This window comes from Lontra canadensis, unplaced genomic scaffold (assembly GCF_010015895.1).
Source record: "Lontra canadensis isolate GAN:19392208 unplaced genomic scaffold, GSC_riverotter_1.0 scaffold49, whole genome shotgun sequence".
Taxonomy (NCBI): Eukaryota; Metazoa; Chordata; class Mammalia; order Carnivora; family Mustelidae; genus Lontra; species Lontra canadensis.
This window is the reverse complement of record NW_022631043.1, coordinates 7,105,791-7,118,423: the sequence shown is the minus strand read 5'-3', so window position 1 is coordinate 7,118,423 and position 12,633 is coordinate 7,105,791. Positions and strand designations below refer to the sequence as shown.

General features: G+C 50.5%; 1 protein-coding gene across 1 annotated transcript in view; it reads left to right on the top strand.

Moving 5' to 3' along the window:
• The window catches only part of CCN4 (cellular communication network factor 4), a 33,499-nt gene that overhangs the window by 11,686 nt on the left and 9,180 nt on the right, over positions 1-12,633 (top strand). The window contains exon 2 of the mRNA XM_032873494.1: positions 8,605-8,884. Within this exon, the coding sequence (XP_032729385.1) occupies positions 8,605-8,884 (280 nt within the window). The remainder of the gene's footprint in view (positions 1-8,604; positions 8,885-12,633) is intronic.

Genomic DNA, 12,633 nt, shown 5'->3' with positions numbered 1-12,633 from the left:
ATTCCATAGCCTGGAAGACCAAGTTCAAGGTGCCCATGTAGCCATGTTCTAATGAGGACCCTGTTCCTGGGCCATAGCTGGTGTCTTGTCACTATGTCCTCATGCAGAGGAAGGGGCAGGGGTTTCTCTGAGGTCTCCTTCAGGAGGGCACTAACCTCACCGCCAAGGGCTAGACCTCATGGACCTGTAGGGCGTGTGCAGGTACAGAGAGGAAAGCAAGCCCGGAGCCCCCACACCTTCGAGTGCTACACACTCGAAGACAGGGTTCCCGTTCCCATGAGACTCCCCAGAGGTGCAGGCCAGAATGCAGTCTCCGCCCGGCCTCCAGGAACCGAGGCCGAGGATTCGGTGTGGGGGTCAAGTCTGGACTCTAACAGGGTCCGTAGCTCACAGCTGTTCTCACCCTCTGCTGGGCTCAGAACCGCCTGGAAAAGTGCCTGCGCCCCCACCCCCGCCCGAAGCATTTAAGCTGGGCTATCTGGGGACAGTGGCCCCGCTTCGGAGTTTATTAAAACCTCCACATGGTTCTGAGGCTTGGCAAAGTTTGGGAGCCACCGTGGGAAGTGGTTCTACTTGTAATGTTGGCCCTGGCTGGCAGGAGGGGTGGCTGGGTCAGGGCAGAGCTGGGGAGGCTGAGCAGGTGGAACCTACCAGAAGCAGGCTGTGACCAAGGGAGCACTGAGCACGCACCTGGGGGAAGCAAAGCAAAGATTATTTTGTTGTATTGCCCTCTTGGCTTCTGATGTTAGAAAATCTGATGCAGGCCCCATAAGGTAGTGACTTTTCAAGGATCAGTTTCCCCACCTGCAGGATGGGCACAGCCACACTGGCTCGGGTAGCTCAGGGTGCGTGGAAGGATAGCAGCAGGGCGTGGGGAAGGAGGCAGGCAGAAGGAAGGCAGGCCATGGGACCGGCCCCTGTCTGGGCTGGGAAGGCAGGGGGAGCTCCAAAACCGAAAAGAAAGTGGGAGCCTGGTAAGAGCCTCGGGGCGTCCCAGGGGCCCAGCCAAACATCCTGGGGTTCCAGGAAAAGCCTCGGCCCCAGAAGGAAAGCCCCGCTCCAGACATCCTAGAGAGATCTCTGGGCAGACACAACGGCCCCCTGGTCGATTGCTCCAGGCTTCACAGGACTTCCCCCAATCCCTCCTCTTTTGCCAGTTGCCTGAATTACTCTCTGCGCTCTGTGGGGTTTGCCCGAGCACCTATTGCTTGAAACGGGCTGAAAAACGGAATGACAAGGTTTTGGGTTAAAAACAGAGCATCACAAAAGTCCTGCGCTCATCGTCCACGGAGACAAGGACCCAACACGGCAGAGCGGCCCAAGTTGGCCGGTTCCAGGACTCCCCATTCGTTCAAGTTTGGCACAAGTACCCGCTACCGCGGCACCCCGAACAGGGAGGACGGTGTCACAGTGTGGAGGGCTCGTCTCCGGCCACGGGAAGGGCGAGGGGCCGTGCCCTGGGGTTTGGCTGACTTCCCAAGGAAGCCGGTGAAGAGAAGGTCTGTGGAACCGCTTCTGCCCGTTCTCTGGCTGAGGTGCCTCCCTCACGTTCACATTTCGGATGGAGAAAGACAGCCCGTGTCTTTATGACAACAGGCCATGCATCATGGCCAAGGGCAGGTGGACATGCCTTGCTAATCTGGACATTCAAGGTGGCTGATAGTCTGTGTGTGTGCATAAGAGGAAAAAAATGCCCGTGAGGCAGACAGACAGACACTGCCTCGTCCGGCATCTGAGGGAGCTGGTGCACCTGAGCGGAACCTCAGGGAGATGCCCACAGGTAGGCTGGTTCAGCCCCGTGGGAGCACGGGAGGCTGCAGGTGGATGGACACAGGTGCAGGGGACTTACTGGACCGGAGGCCCCCAAGACTGACTGGACCCCCTAGGAAGTCCCCAACCCCACCCGCACACCCCAGCGAAGTCCCGAAGCCTGGGACTTCGCAGACAGGCGTTTTACTAGAACCTGATGTCATCAAGTATCCCCTGCCTGGGGAGGGGCCACAGCAGAAGTGGTCATCAGCACCGCACACCTCAGGGGACGGCTTTGAGTGGAGCAGGAGGACGACAGTGGCTTTGGTGGTGACTCGAAGGAAAACCAGAGGCTTCGAGCCCAGAGCTTGGAGTCAGACCCTGCAGGCTCAGTCCTGCCAGTCCCTACCTGGGCATCTGGGCAGCTGCCTAGACTCCCCGAGTCTCAGTTTCCCCACTGGTTAAAGTGGGGGTGGGGTAGTTATTCCCCCAAGGGATGGTGGGAGGATTCATTAACTGAATACACTGTCTCTAGCCCATTTCATGGCTTTCATGATCAAGTTCCCCTTCCTGGGCCGGTATCAGCTGTAGGAGCTCCTGGAATGGAAGTCGAAATTCTTGCAATCAGGAGCCTGGAAAGGCAGTGCAGTGAGTGAGCCCTGTAAGGACAGTGAGCCTTCTGGGTCTGCTGCTCCAACCCCATCCCCCACAGGTCCTGCCCCGCTGCCGATATTCGATAAATACTCTGCAGAAAGGAAACCACGGGCTTCACATTCTCCTTCAAATGGGCAGGTTGGTCAGAGAGGAGTTTAAGATGCCCCAAGCTGGAATCCTCCAGGACCCTTGAGAACAAGGCTGGTCCTAAGCCCTTCCCTACTCCTCGCTAGGCAGCAGGCTCCCGTTCCTGTTCTCTCCAACCCGCTCAACCCCAGGACCGTAGCTCAGGCCAGAGTTTCTGGAGGAAACAGGACTTTGAAACAGGGCTCTGGGCCGCTGGGCCTCAGCTTTGGTAGTGACACGAACACCTGAGGTCTCCTCATGTCATGAAATGTGATCCTGAAGGGACGGACATGTCACACAAGGATCCCCACAGCCTCTCCTGGAGCTCCCAGCATCTGGATATTTGCTGTGATGGGAGTGTGTTCCCAGGGACCACAGGAGCGCCATCTTTCCTGGGAGGGTGACCACAGACGGCAGAAGAGTGAGGGGTTCAAGATCTTCGGGCAAGGCAGACCTTTGCTGCATCCTGGCTGTGCCGCCCACCCCCAACCGTGACCAGCTGTGTGGCTTCAGACCATCACTCAACCCCTCTGAGCCCGTTTCCTCTGCTCTGGGAAAATTAGTAGGTCTGCCTTGTGTTTTGTTGGGGGCACTGTATAAGATAGGCATAAAATGCTTCCCCATATACAGCTGGTTAAGCGTCCAACTCTCTTTTTTTAATTTAATTTTATTTTATTTTATTTTACAGAAAGCATGCGTACATAAGCAGGGGGAGCTGCAGAGGGAGAAGGGAAAAGCAGGCTCCCCACAGAGCAGAGAGCCCTATGCAGGGCTCGATCCCAGGTCTCTGGGATCATGACCTGAGCAGAAGGCAGATGCTTAACCAGCTGAGCCATCTAGGCGTCCCAAGTGTCTGAATCTTGATTTTGGCTCAGGTCATGACCTCAGCGTCATGAGATTGGGCTCTGTGCTGAGCTGAGCATGGAGCCTGCTTGACATTCTTTCTCTCTCTCCCTCTGCCCTTGCCCCCACTTGCTCTCTCTCTCTTTCCCTCTCAAAAAATAAAGAAAAAACAATTTTTTAAGTTCTCCATGTACAACAAACACTGGTAGATATTAGCTATAATGTAAGGGAAATGGATGGCATATGGTTTCTGCCCTCAAGGGAGGACAGCATCGGGGGAAAATGTACATTGACTCATCCATTCTATTCACAAATGCTTGTTGACACCTACTATGTAACAGGGTTTGTGAGACCTGAAACTCCTCTGCATCCCCCAGCCCAGATGATGCTACTTCTTGATTACCTCCACTGATGATGTGCTCACTACCTTACCACTGATTTCTTCCATTAGAAAATTCTCCTTCATGTACAGTAGTGGGAAAAGCATGAAGTCAGCATACTTGAGTTTAATCCCAAATTCTGTCACTTACTACCTGTTGGCCATGAACAAGTCACTTTGCTGATCTATACACTGGAGCTCATGATACCAACCACTGTGGGGAAGACAAAAGAACAGCCACAGAAACTGAAATCTAGCTCAAGATTGGCCCCTAGCGGTCACCAGAGCTAAGGTCTGCAATGGAATTGCGGATGGAATGGCTAGGACAAGTTGGAGGCCATAGCCATGATCTCATTTGGTACTTGCTCCCAGAAACTTGGTGGGTGTATCTAGCAGGAACAGCAGAGAAAACCAAGGCTCAGAAAGTGAACTCCCAGAGTCACTTGGACAGTACGTTGCAAAGACTAGGCTTGACACAGTGTGATGTTTCTAAAACACAAATCTGTCCTGATCATTCTGCCAAAATCCTTCAACGAAGGATGGCGGCAGAATCCAGCCAAAAGCCCGAGACCTTAGCCAGGCATTTAGAGCCCTCCTTGATCTATTTGACAATGACCTCATTGTGATCTAGTCCAGCCTCCATCTCCTTGTACCTCTTGTCTGCCCCAGCTCACTGCAATTCTCCCCCTGTCCCAGACACATGCCCTGCACATGGCCTTTGCATCTGCTTCGGTGCCCTTCCTTGCTGCAACGTTCCTGCTTGCCCTTTGCTATTCTTCCCACACCTCACCGCCACCCCCCAAAAAGCCCCCTCTAGTCCCAGCAGACATGGCCAACCCTCCTAAGTGCTCACACAGGCAGGTCAGCTTTGTGTCCCCGTGGTATCCTCCGCTGTCTGCCCAGCACTGAGTGCAGCAGTTGGACAAAGGGAGAGCTGACCAGAGGTGTGTTGGTGACCCAGCGAATAAGGGGGGTGGGCAGGGGTGTGTGGTGCCATCATTACAGCTTTGATCATACTGAATTACAATTACCGTGCTCACATCTCTTGGCCTCAAGGGGTGGTTGACTAGGAAGCCGATGGGCTGTGTCCCATGCAGCCTTGCTTCCTTCAAGCCTTGCACAAAGCCGGGCACATGGTTGGTGTTCATTAAGTATCTGTCCATAGAATGCATGAAAGAGTCGAGCACATTTCCCCAACGAAACCATCTACCCTTGAGGGCAGGAAGCACATGGCACCCCTCGGCTTCCCTGTGTGCACACATAGAGAAAATTCATCATCAGGAGGAATCCGCAGTCACATCCTTTGTGGTGTCAAGGCCAGACAAGACAGCAAGGATTCAAGGGTCTCACATCAAACCCAGGAGTTCTCAGTCCCCCCCACCCACGCTCTCCCCCTACCTTCTTCCCTGGACAGAGGTCAAGAAGGCTTCCCACCAGCAGATGGCACCAAAAGCTAGAGCAGGGCTAAGCTGAAGGCCCAGAGCCCATCCCTCAATGTCCCAGCTCCCCTAAGCGGCTTCCCCTAAGGAGTTGTGTGCTCTAGGGCTCAGGCAGGTATTGGAAAGGAGGCTTCCTTCTGGGGAGCTTTACCTTGGAGACCCTGGGATAGACGGCGGCCATGGGAGAAGGGTATCTGCCAGATGACAGCCCATCCCAGCTCAGTTCAAAGGACCTAAACCCGCAAGCCCCACGCTAAGCCTTATGGGGGTGCGAGAGGATCCCCAACAAAGAAATGCAAGGGAGATGTCATGCTTTTGATTGCCTGCCATGTGCCAGGCCCTGCTAGTCTTCTGCATACACAGGGCTGCACCCCTTCCCCATAGCTCCCAGAGGGTGAAATTATTGTGGCTGGATCACAGATGGGGATGTCAAGGCCTAGAAAGGTTAGGAAGCTTGTCCGGGGCCACACAGAAGGAACACACTCAGGTCCCATGTTCTTTTTTAGACACTCAAATGTAATCCAAGCTGAGAGGCAAGGTTCCAGGACCAGAGGTCCTGAGTATGAAAGGACACCAAAGCCCCTTGTAATCAACAATCCCCCATGGCCCATTCCACTAGGCAACACTTCCACAGTCCTGCCGTGGGCCATGGGCTGTGTTTCAGGCCCACAGACAGCGCTAAGGCCTTTACAGTTCACTATCTAGTGGGAAGGGACCCCCTCTAACACCACCTGGGGAAGGCATGGAAGGCTTCCTGGAGGAAAAGGCTTTTTAAAATTTCCCCTGCCAAGAGTATATGTATATATTATGGGCCTGGGGACTGGTCGGAGACAGTTTACGGGTGCTTACGAACCTCTGAACCTTCTAGGGTCACGGAATGATGAGGAGAATTCTCTCTACGGATTCAGAAAGAGAGGGGTGGGTGTGTGTGTGTGTGTGCGCGCATGCGTGCGCGTGCATGTGTGCACATCTGGCTGATTTATTGATGAGGAAGTTTGAGGTTTTGTTGTGTCTCGTTGCATTCCTAAGGAATAGCAGGGCAGGGAAGAGGATCGCCTGGTGAATGGGAACCAGCACTGCCGACCTCCTAGAGTTCTTGGAGCCCGGCCAGCAAGGCCTTGCCAAGCCACATCACCCATGGAGGAGGGAAGTGGCCACAGGCATGATTCTCCTGGCTGTTCTGGGTCTCTGTTTCTGGCCTAGCAGAGAAGCCCCCAGTAAAGAGAAGATAATGAGGGAAGGAAGGGAGAGGTTCCATGGCATCTAGAGAAATGGATGGCAGACAGCCGCAGCCTCCCTACGGTGCCTTGCTGTTGGCCAGGTCCCCTGTGGAGGGCCCTGCTCTGCCCTCCTCCCCATGGGCTGGCTTAGTCACCCGGAACACACACAAGTCTGACTACCAAGTGTGGTCAGCAGGCCAGGAGCGTGCTCTCTGCGGGAGGCCCTTACGGTGGGGCCTGAGTGCCAGTGCCCCAGTGAAGGGAAGCGGGAAGGACATTCTGGTCACAGGGAACTCAGGGCTGAGGTCCTGCGGTGGGAAAGGAGTGGGCACCACTGAGCCCTGAAACCAAGCCCAGAGGTGACAGAAGCCTCAAATCAAGGTTTGCCGGTTGGATTTTCAAAGGTTCAATCAATATTTACAGAGAAAAGGCTTACATACAAAGCCCCTAACCAAGAGCCCAGTGAATCCAACCTCTCGACCGGGATCATCGCTCCTGGCCAAGTGTGCAAGGGTGGGCTTCACTCCCCTGGACAGAGCGACTCTTGCCCTGACCTTCAGGGAGCTCCTGGGGCTCCCCCCGGGACGCCCAGCGCTCTGCATACAGCTTTGCACTCTAATAAACCACCTCTCATGTCCATCTCTCCCAAAAGCTGTGGGTTCTCCAAACTGTGAGAATTTTTATTTTTTTAATTTTTTTTTTTCTGAGAGAATTTTTAAATTCATCTTCAAACACCTAAAGTTCTCGAGAGGCTATGGGCTAGCTCAGCAAACATCTGCTGTGCGACTCTAAAAACCCAGAGGGCAAAGGCAAAGGGTGTAGAAATGAGAGTTACAAGAGTCGTTTGTGCCTAGGTCCTGACCCACACTGTGTCATTCTGGCTGTGTCCCTCCGCCTCTCTGGGTCTCAGTTCCCTCCTCGGGAAAAGGGAAGAAGAATCTGTATATGTCCGCATGTGTCATTCCAAGAATGGAAGGCAGATCTCTAAGCTCCACTGAGCAGGGTTTCTCGGGTTTGAGGTCAGGGTGGGGAGGGTGCTGTGGCTCCACCTTGGCCGCTTGCAGAAACCCTGGTCCCTACCCCTGCTGACCTTGGAATTCCGGAGCACATCTGAGAAGCCCTGGATGGGATGCTCCCTGGCGGGGACCACACTGGCCTGGGAAGGAGAGAATGGCTGAGACCCGGCTATACACTCTGTCCTCAGACAAGTCCCTTTCTCCTAGGGCCTCTGCTTCCTCCAGTGTAAAGAGCAAGGGGCAGGATAGGGGTTCAGGGCAGCACCCAGAGGGCATGGGAAGGTGACTGGCTCCCAGAGATACAGGCAGCTTGAACCTCCTAAACTCAAAGATACCCCAGAGCAGCCTTGCGTTCTATCTACTCGTTCTTCCCAGCAGGGACGACTCTGTGGGCCTATCTCCCCTCCTCCCAGCTTCCCAGTGTTGCGTCCATCATATTTTCAGGATGACGACAAACCTGGGGGATGGGGATGGGAATGGGGCCATGGGAGGTGCGTGGGCTGGGGGACTCCTGTCCGCAGACCTGGCACAAGCAACAGGGGCCGAATTTCCCTCTAGAGGGGCTGAGAGGGCCAGCTGCAGGGGTCACTGGTTGCCACCCACCCATAGCCTTTAATGGGGCTCAGAGGGCAACTAATTATAATAATAATAGGTCATCTGGCTAAAACCTGCTGTCAAGTATGAGTCACCTGGCTCTGCAAGTTCCCAAGGACGCACAGTGGTATCAAGAAGGTGGCTCTTTGGGCTGTGGAGGAAAGGCAATAGGTACAGAACAGGTCACAGTGGGACTCATGAGAAGGCATTTGCTGCTCAAAGCCTCAACTCCCTCATCTGTGAAATGAGACCAACTTGACACCGACCCAGGTTGTGGGATGCTTGAGGATGGAAGGAAACACACATGAGGCTTAGCGTGGCCAGAGTTCTGACATAAAATCGGGGCCCCACAACCTCCAGTAGGGGGACTGGGGAAAATTGGCTTGACTTCTCCAACCTCCTGGCTCCTTGCTCCTATTTGTTTTACTGAAGAGAAAGGAGATTTCTGGCTATTAAAAACATGGTAGAAGAAACATAATTGTATACAAGCCTTTTAACACCAGGAAGATGAGAAGGTGATTGCTGGCCCTTTGGGCTTTGATACCCCTGCCTGGCAGTCCTTTATCTCTGCTGTTCCCCCACAGGCCTTCTCTCCAGGCTCCACGGCCATGGCTTTCACCCCAGTGCCACTGGAGGACACAGCTTCACGCCCCCAATTCTGCAAGTGGCCGTGTGAGTGCCCACCGTCACCCCCCCGCTGCCCGCTGGGGGTCAGCCTCATCACAGATGGTTGTGAATGCTGTAAAATGTGTGCTCAGCAGCTCGGGGACAACTGCACAGAGGCAGCCATCTGTGACCCCCACCGGGGCCTCTACTGCGATTACAGTGGGGACCGCCCGAGGTACGCAATAGGAGTGTGTGCACGTAAGTGAGACCCTCCCTACCTCTGGCCAGCCCCCAGCACCCCAGCTCTAGTCCTCCCCTGTAGCCCTTCCCCTGGCCAGTCTCCTGCCCCCCTCCTACTCCAGTCCGTGGTTAGAGATCAGAAGTTGTGCCCTTCCCGAAGAGGGAGGGATGCCTGCATTCCTCTTGTCTCCAGAGCCTGGCTTCCCACTCTCTTCTTAGTCCTGGAGGTACATCCATGGCTGACTTGGGAAAAGGGAGCCACCAGGAAAGACCTAAGCATGGTTTCATTCTCTTTTGGTTTTCATTTCTTCTTGTAGTTATCACCATATAACGCATGTCTTCTGTTATAACTCAATTGGCTTAAAACACCAATTTTAGATAACATATCAATGTTCCTATATGACACCTGATGACTTAACTCCTCAATACCACCTGACACATTGCCTATCTTTCAGTATTATTTTCATAATCTTTGGTTATACAGTAATCAGTATTTATAATATTATGAATATGTAAATAATGTTGCTGAAGGATGAGGTATTGTATTTGTTTGAATTTTCTCTTTATTTTTTTAATTTTTAAAATTTTTTAATAATTTTTAAATTTGATTATAAACATATAATGTATTATTAGCCCCATTATAAAACATATAATGTATTATTACTATATGATTATAAACATATAATGTATTATTATTCACAGGTCTGTGAATCACCAGGTTTACACACTTCACAGCACTCACCATAGCACATACCCTCCCAATGTCTGTAACCTGCCCACCCCCCGGCAACCCTCAGTTTGTTTTGTGAGATTAAGAGTCTCTTATGGTTTGTCTCCCTCCTGATCCCATCTTGTTTCATTTATTCTTTTCCTACACCCCAAACCTCTCACGTTGCATCTCCACTTCCTCATGAAGCTTTTTGTTTTTCCTGGGGTTCTAATTGCTTTTGTTTTTTCTTTACTCTTGCTCTTTATAATATCCACATGCTGGGGAAACAAGTGTTGCTGTTGTTTGTTTGCTCTTCAAGTGCTCTATCATGTCGTTTTTTGTTCCAAGACACTTCCCTTCAGGGACTTTTTGATCTCATGCTTCTATCTGGAATGGTAGTCACTTAGCTTGAATTGTCTAACCATTTATCCAAAATACATGACCCAGCATGATAAAGAGCTGTAACTAGGCATCATGACACAATAGCTTAACTTCTGAAAAAACATACAAAGCCTCATAAACCCAAGAACACCTTTCTTCCCTTAGTGCTGAGTCAAGACTTCTCCCTAACTATGACTCCATATGCACCCAATTATATGTTCACACATAGCATAGTCTCTCATCCTCAGGTAACCTATCATATCTCCTGAGGTAGGCGGTTGCTGAAGGTTATGACCATAATTTCAAGTCAGACAATCCTGCCTGTTTACAGTTAATTAAATGCACTTTCTGCTCTTTTATCATTGATTCATGCTTCAACTTTCATACAAAGTCATCTGTCTTTAGCTTTCCAAGTAACCACGCTTGATCCTCCCATCCCTTACTTTCCCCCTTTTATTCAGACTCACTATTAGCCCCACACAATGGTGTGCTCAGACAGAACTTGCACCATCGCTGCACACAATTATCTGATGTGTTGGTGGAAAATGTTATCCTGGAGCCCCACCCCTGACTAACTGAATAAAATTCTCTAGAAGTGAAGATGGGCACCTACACCTTTAACAGGATGCCCAGATGATTCTCATTTAAACACAAGTTTGAGACTAACTGCTCATACATATAGAAAGTCATATAGTCTCTCGTCATACCCAGGTGAAGAAATCTGGCTGAGACCTCCTACTCAAATCCCTTTGTTATCGGAGATTGTCTCATCATTTCTTTCCTTCTTTACAGCTGTTCTTCAAGGTCATTAAAAAGATAAGTAAGTTCACTATGATCTTACTAATCTCTAAAGCTGTACTGATGTCTGGCACCATGTCTTCATAGACATTCTCTCATGGACCCAGAGATTGTGCAGGCCTTGGAACTGCCTCTCGCACCTGCCCTTCTCCACCAGACGCTTGGAGAACCACCTTCCCAACCCATCCATAACACGTATCTCCTTGTATCTTGGGTCTTGCTTTCACTCACTATAGCTTCTTAGCTTCACCTCACCATGAGCCCCCAGGTATTTCCTTTCCTTTTTACCTAGAAAGAAAACTGGTCCACAGATTTTAATAGGTATTAGACTTGCCAATGGTTCCCTGATCATATAAGTTTGCAGATAGTGGAATAAACAAAGTTACACAATTTATGAGAGGTTTTAAATGTTCACATCCACTGCAAAATTCTAAAATTGGGAGATATAAGAAGCCCTTGTTTTTGAAACTTATTTGCACAGGGAATTGTTTTGTCCAGGTAGATTTTTACCACTCACCCACCCCACCACACATCTGCACACTCACAGATACACACATTGCATGCCTGTATGTGTGTACACATACACACAACTCGCTAGTGCTCTACGAAACATCTTCCTAGAAATGGCGGCCACGGTGTCTGAGTTCAAGAGACCCTAAGGCAAGATGGAGGAGGAGGCAGGGTCTGAGGGGGAAAGAGAAAGAAGAGTCCCACAGATAATCTTGTGGCAAATGGTCAACTCAACTACTGGATGGTCCCCAAGACAGGTTAAACCTGTACTTGGAGCTGTGCATGTAACTAGCCTGAGAAAAGACAGGTCATAAGAATGAGCAGTCACAACACCAACACATATAACTCAGAGAAAGGTGAATCATGGCAACTTGGTGAACGCAAGCTTTGGTTACCAGGGGTCTCTGCTCCTGGGCACCAGACACTGTGGCCAGGCAGAAAAGTGAGCTTGGTCTTGTCTAGTCTACTCAATTTTCAAGAGAATCCAAAAGTTCGGATTTGTGTATGTTTTGTAAATGTTGGCAACACGTTCCAAAAAAAAAAAAAAAAAAGTGTTTTTTTTTTGTTTTGTTTTGTTTTTTCTTTTTTTTTTTTTGTTCAAAACATTCTGTGGGCCAAACTAAATACTTCTATGGGCAGAGTGACCTCTGAATTACACTCTTTGGCTATTTTTGTTGTACAAACATTACTCTGCATTTAATACAGCTGGGCCAGGCCTGAAAGCAGTGTGGTTTGCTGGAAGGATCATGCAGTTTACAGGCAGACAGAACTGGGTTTTGAATCCTGGCTCTGCCATTTGCCAGCTACGTGACCTTGGGCACATCATGTAAGGAGCTCGATCAAACCAACCTCATGCGATTGTTGAGAGTAAACAAGGGACTGCATTAAAACCTCAAATATGACCGGCTATTCTGGGTCATTGTTTTACTTGCTTTGTTTTAACCTTCCCTTGTAAAAATTATCTCACCTTTGCCCATGGTCATCCTCAGAGGAGGAGGCAGTCTCCTTCCAGAGCAAAGGAGTAGACAGCTCATGCATGGTCTTTAGAGATAGACAATCTAAGTTCGAATCCCAGCGTCATAACTGATATGGTGACCTTGGGCAAGCTACTTAACCTTTTAAGTGTTAGTTTTGTCATCAAGGAAATGTGACAAATAATACTTCTTTGTGTGATTGGGATGTCAAGAACCTGACACATGGTAGCCCAATACAGATGAAGGTTCACCCCACCTCCCTTCCATTCATCCATCCATCCATCCATCCATCCCTCCAACCCTTGATTCATTCACACAGTTATGAATAGGTGGGTGCTAATGCAACAGTTGGGTTACAACATGGCATGATCCCCTGTTCTTGCTCCCATGCAGCT